The sequence below is a fragment of the Chenopodium quinoa genome, unplaced genomic scaffold (genome assembly GCF_001683475.1).
Source record: "Chenopodium quinoa cultivar QQ74 unplaced genomic scaffold, ASM168347v1, whole genome shotgun sequence".
Lineage (NCBI taxonomy): Eukaryota > Viridiplantae > Streptophyta > Magnoliopsida > Caryophyllales > Amaranthaceae > Chenopodium > Chenopodium quinoa.
Window position 1 is genome coordinate 1698707 of NW_018745566.1, and position 6269 is coordinate 1704975.

The 6269-nt window shown below is 47.7% G+C and overlaps 1 protein-coding gene across 1 annotated transcript; it reads right to left on the reverse strand.

Moving 5' to 3' along the window:
* Window positions 1–277: 277 nt before the first annotated feature.
* LOC110716233 lies at window positions 278–1549 on the reverse strand. The gene is made up of 2 exons (XM_021894849.1): window positions 1116–1549; window positions 278–1028 (listed from the first exon to the last, which is right to left on the reverse strand). The coding sequence occupies exons 1-2, from the start codon at window positions 1449–1451 to the stop codon at window positions 585–587; spliced, it is 780 nt and encodes a 259-aa protein (XP_021750541.1). The 5' UTR covers window positions 1452–1549; the 3' UTR covers window positions 278–584.
* Window positions 1550–6269: the final 4720 nt, after the last annotated feature.

A 6269-nucleotide genomic window follows, 5' to 3' on the forward strand; every position in this document is an offset into this window, starting at 1 on the left:
TCAATTCTGACAGGTTATCTTTCTTTTTAAAATGAACTTGGTCTGTTAGAAATCTGATGGAGCTTTTCAGAATTAGTTGATGTATTTGTTTATTAAAGGTTAACAGTGTTGGACCCATTAATATATTTTTGATGACATAGTGCCTCTTAACTAGAACAATTATCATGATTATCTTTGTAAAGTTATTTTGACATGCATTACTCACTGGTTGCTTTCCCAGAAGCACAATTTTTAGGTTTATACTTGTACTCAGTTATATTAATAGCTTGTAGCAAAGTGCAACTGGAACCAAATTTCATTATTGATTATCTGCATATTATGCAGTTCACAGCATTATACATTTTGAAGCATCAACTACGCTAGACTTAATTTGTTGGCGTCAGAATTCTCAGAAAATCACTGAAACGGGGAAACCAATGAACGATGCAAACGCAGCAACTAGTACGACAGTATTAAATCTAAGTGATGTGCAATGTTTGGGTCTATGAAGTTATGCTGTATAGCCTGTATTTACTAGTTACAACATTTTAGCACATAATATCGGTAATTTTTAAATAGCTGAATGGAAGAATAAATAATCGCCTTCACTTTCTTTCATCATCTATATCCTGTATATCATCCTTCTCACTATCTTTTAGCAAATTTTGCTCGTAGATGAATTGGCTGAGCAAACCAATAAATATTGCTCCAAGAACAGCTATTTTTCGCCAGTCTGGTGAGGAAGCAATATATGAATCAGCAATACCGACAGCCATGAGACCCATCAATGCAAGGTATATGTTTCTCCTGACCTTGGATGCAGCAGTATCTTTAGTAACAGCAGCAAGTTTCTTTGTTTCCTCTTTGGCTTTTTCTTTATCCACTGGTGTCTTTTCCTGCAGGCTCTGGAAGAACAATCCTTCATTTCGGCCCTTTTCGATATCACCTTCAAAGTCTGCCAACTCCTTATCCCTCTTTGCAATCTCCTCCTTGCTCATCTCTGATGATTCCTCAAAGGCTTGCATCTTGCTTTCGATATTCTCCATTATCTGCTTATCATAAATCGGATCAAGTACTGTGTTACAAAATATTAAAATTTCAAATACGAGGAAGAAGAATTAAATTGATGAGCAGACCCGAGCACTGGCTTCATCTAGATCTTTTAACGCGTTTTCACCGATTGCATCAATCTCAATGTTGGCTTCTTCAGCAAATTGAGTCAGATAAGCAGACCGCTCGTCCAAGTAATCTGTAAGTCGATACTTTTGAGCTTGAAGCATTGCTATTCTGGCCAGTAATTCTTGTTTCTTTGGGTCTCCTTGTGGTTGGGAACCCTCTGAGTTCGAGTCCTTGGGTACGGAACGGCAAAGAGGGAGTGAGCACAGCTTCCATAAGGTCCTTGGATGGAAGGTCGGATGCAGGATATTGCTGGTGTTGTTAAATGGGGTTTGAATGATCTTTACTCCAGCCATTTTCTTTTTTTTGTTGTTGAATGATGGCGAGGTCGAATATTGTCGACCTCTCGCTAGAGTGCCGTATGTTATCTGTTTTGTCCCAAACTATAGGTGTCTAGTGTCTACGCTATGTGGGGTTGCTTGTTTATATTGTGGCCGAAGTTCATGTCGTTTTGCACATTTACCAAGAGCTATCTAAATTTGCATACGATTTGATATAATATAGCTGCCTTCTCTACCTAAAATAAAAAAATCTAAATTTGTATACGCCGTATTTTCTTAAAAAAAAAAAACAGTAATTTGAAAAGGTTACGCTAGAGATGTCAATTCGGGTATTCAAGTCGGGTTCGGGTCGGGTCAAATCATGCCTCGAGTTAAATTAGGATCAAATTATGTCGGTCAATCTAGCCTCATATCAAGTTTAGGTTCGGGTCGGGTCAATTTCGGTTCAGGTTATTCCGAGTCGTACACCCTTTTAGGTGTAGGTCAAGTTTAATTCGAGTCAAATTTAGATCGGGTTCTGTTTGGGGTAAATATTACCCCTGCCTCGTGGCCCAATGAGGGCCTGACACGTATCACCTTCTTACAGGCCTAAGGGGATCCTATCAGAGGATGCCACGTGGCATTAAACCCCCAATGGGGGAGCAGATTCTCATTTGCTATAAATAGAGGAATCCTCCTTATTTATTGGACATTCATAAATGCATACACAAAACCCGAGCAATATTAATTGCGGAATCTCTCTGAATCAGTGAGAAATACCTATTTACTTTCCGTATGTTTACCCATCCGAAAATCATACTAACTTGATCGTTGGAGGCGGAACTCCACCCAACCGGAGTTTCGTGGTTTTGCAGGTACAGAAGTCAGGCGTGCATACTCCGTATTGTAACTCTCCCGAGGGACTAAAAACACCCGAAACATTTGGCGCCGTCAGTGGGGATAGTACTACTGAGATGGCATCTGATGCTGTACCGAATGCAGAGGGCAGCCGACCTCCAGCTGACCCTGAGGTCCATACGGACCATGAGAGTGGCAGTGGGGACGACTATGACGTCGAAACCTACATGGCCCCAGACGGGTCATTCCATTCTAGGCGCACCCGTTCCAAGGAAATAAGGGAACAGGGTCACGACAAAGTTGGTCCCAACAACCCAGGCGGCAAGCCTGTGGGACAACCCCAGGCGGCGGAGGGTGCTGCCCCCGTCACCAGAGACGAACTCATGAACCTCATGACTAGTTTTAAGGGGGAAATCAAGGATATAATCAAGAAGTCAGCTGGCTCCAGCAAGGGTCAGTCGGCAAAGAAGCCTTCTCCCTCCGGAAAGAAGCAAATCAAAGACCGGGTGCCTACTCCGCATCCCAAACCCAAGGGGACGGATGGGCCCCTGATCGACCTTTAGAAACTTCGTTTCCCCGAATCGGGGCAACGGAAGGCCATCCGGCATACACAGCCAGATGGGTCAAAGAAGACTTTCTCTGACGCCCGGTTGTTCATCCAGGAGAAGAGAAATCAGAGCATGTCTCAGACGTCCTCAACGTCGACCTACTCAGACAGTTTCCGAAATGCTTCAATGAAGCATTCAGACACGCAACAGGGGAGTCAGTCACGCAGCATGTCTGCACGTACTGGCTCTCATGTGATCCAGCAGCAGTCCCCGTATGTGCCCCAACAGGCATACGTCCCGTATGGATCTCCATTCATGCAGTCGGCACCCTTTAGGGGTCAGGCGGCCTACCAGGTCCAGCCCATGGACTGACAGCTCCGACTGCTAAACCTTGGGGAATAGCCTTCGGCTTTCTCCCATGAGATAACCGAGGCGGCACAGCCGGCCAAGGTTAAGAATGTGTTGGTTGGTGCCTACGACGGTACCACCAACCCAGAAGACCACCTAATGGCATACACCAACCTCATGTACCTACAGGGGTTGGATGACGCCGCCTGGTGTAGATGCTTCCGGCTACATTGAAGGGCATAGCCCAGCGATGGTTCAGCAACTTGCCGGCTGGGTGCATCAATAACTTTAAGACGCTTGCATACATGTTTGCCTCCAACTTTTCCATGAATATCCCTGCTAAAAAGACAAGTCTCGACCTAGGGGCTATCCAGCAGGGTGACAAGGAGGGACTTCGGTCCTATGTCAGGCGGTTCAATCTGATGAGAATTCCGATTCAGGGGCTGTCTGACGAAGTTGCATATACAGACTTCTTCAAGGGTCTGAAGGATGGGTTAGCTTTCAAATTTGACCTGGTCTGCAAGAGGGTAGCCACCCTCCAAGAGGCGCTGATGGAGGCGGAGGCCTATATATAGGAAACTGAGCTCTGCTCTATCAAGCATCCGTCGGAACCCAAGCTGTCCGACAGGAGAGACAGCCGGCCTAACCAGCAGGCCGAAAAAGAAGAAAAGAAAAGAAAAGAAGTCTGGGCAGCTGACCGCCCAGGTCAGTCGTCCTAGAAGAAGCAAAGGAAGTTGGAACCGTACGTCCCCAAGTACGAGTTTTACAAAGACTGCTCTTCCATCCTCGTGGAGATAAAAGACCGGTTGACTCTTGAAAAACCGGCTGCAATGAAGAGCTTTGTCAAGAACAGAGACAAGAGTAAGTACTGTCAGTTCCATGAGGATGTTGGCCATGACACCTGTTTCGGGGTTTTCTGATGTCCTGCGGGAGAGTTACAATTCCGAGACTGGAACCGGACGCCTGTACCTGCAAAACAAACGGATGCTCCGGATGATTGGAGATCCGCCTCCGACGGTCAAGTTAGTACTTGATTAAGGAGTAATTAATGCAGAAATTAAAGTGATTGGGTCTCTCTAGGTGAGAGTTTTTAATGTGTGTAATCTGCGTCATCCCCCTTAATGAGGATTAAGGGAGGTATCTATAACCTCGGGAAACGTGCCAATCCTAGGTTTAGGTTAACCTTGGGCTCATTGGGCTTCCCTCGGAAGTTGGGCCTAGGTGGCCGACTTCTCCATTAGGCATGGAGTATGCCACGTGTCATGACATAATAGGTCCAGGGTGGACGAATAAGCGTGTGCCACGTGGCAAGCCCTGAGAGGTCCAACTGGGGGACACTTGGCAGGACCTGATTGGCCCACGTGGCGCATTCCGATTGGTGGAAGCAAAATCCCCTAATCATTTGCCCCTCACAGGTGGCACGTGACTGGTCACGTGTTACCTGTGAAAGGTGTCGCCCTGTAACAGGCGACGGCCTGCTACAGGTGTCACTCGGCGAAAGGCCAAGAGATTCTCCCGCCCAAATTTTGAATTCCAGAAGTGACCCTTCGCCTTCTCACTTCGCCTATATAAGGGAGTGTTGCCTTCGGTCATTTTCACACTTGAGAACTTTGTGAGAGAACATTCGGACCCCTAAACTTGCTCTGACATTTTGGACCCTTTCTGCCTACCGCCTGCTCTGACAAGCCGACTGCAAAGGATTTTCAGAACTTCATCAATCGTCACTCGTTCAGGTAACCGTCGGTTCTCTTACTCTTAATTTTCTCTTTACTTTATTCTTTTTTGAAATGGCACCACGGAAGCATACGACACGACCTAGGTTAGCGATCAGCCGGTATCGGGGACGGCTGAATCTAGGACTTGGAGTGTCGCCTGCCCTTTTCTGGACCCATCTTTTCCCTTTATACAAAGTCCGACTGTACCTGTGTCTATGAAGAACATGATGGCCAGAACAAAAAAGACTTCTAGGATCTCGAACTCAGACGGCTCCTCCCACAGGGTGCCGATTAGTGAAACATCTGACCAGGCGCCAGATGTGGAAGTGAAACAAAGCGGCTTGAAAGCCGGCAGTTCTGAGGGAGGAGTCAAAGTGACCCCTTCCCATTTTACAGTTGACAATTCTACATTCTCTCCTACTCCTTTTAAAGGAGAGGAGGCGGGCCCCTCTGGGAGAGGGGAGGAGTCGTCCTCTTCGGACTCGTCAGAGGACGAATCCGAGTCTAGCTCTTCTGGCCATGCATCTCTGGACACAGAAGAGAAAAATAGTCGCCTACAAGAGGCGAGGCTTTCTCACGCAGTTGAGAAGGGGGACAATTGGGCGGAGCCATCCGCCTCTCACCGAGAGCAAAATACCCCCTACTACTGCACGGTACCTCGAGGCCGGATCACGTCCATGCAAGAGAAAGTGGGGAGCTTTATCGCAAACCACACAATGGGCCCCGACTTTTTAGTGTTCGTGTCGGATCTAGAAGACACAGTCGTCTGGCCGGCTGGTACTAGTTATGATGGCGCCTGCTTTGGCTGCTACGAGGCGGCCATCAAGGCTGGGCTGCGCTTCCCACTACATCCGGCTGTTCAGCGGATCTTGGATGGGTATGAGTTGGGGTTATGGCAGTTAGCCCCGAACTCCTGGGTCAACGTACTCGACTATGTGGCCGGGTGCGAACTGCACGGGGTGGAGCCGAACTTCGAGGCTTTCGCCCACATGAACTACCTCAGCCGGACCCCTAAGGCAGGCGGTACTGGCTGGTATCAATCGACGAGCCACAGGGGCTACCTCATGACAAGAAGTAAAGCAAACAAATGGAAGGACTGGCGGAGCACCTTCCTTATCATTGAGAGTTCAGACACAAAGCTGAACAAGCGCTTCAACAGGTGGAACAGGAATCCGCCCCTTCTTGCAGGCGGCCGCAACATGCCGCCTGTTCCCCCCAAGGCTAAGAAAGAGATCCTAGATAAAGGACTCTTCAAAGTAGAGTCGAAGGTGAACTCTACTTCAGGGGTACGAGAGCAAGTACCCCTGCACTGCGTCCCGAGCTTCAAATGGCTCTACGACGAGTACTTTTTGGCCGCTTGTGGCCTCAGCAGTCGGTGCTCAAGA

Coding starts and splice junctions, on each gene's coding strand:
- LOC110716233 (XM_021894849.1), bottom strand. CDS start 1,451: ATGGCTGGAGTAAAGATCATTCAAACCCCATTTAACAACACCAGCAAT. Junction 1,029..1,115: donor TAGATGAAGCCAGTGCTCGG/GTCTGCTCATCA, acceptor TATGATAAGCAG/ATAATGGAGAATATCGAAAG.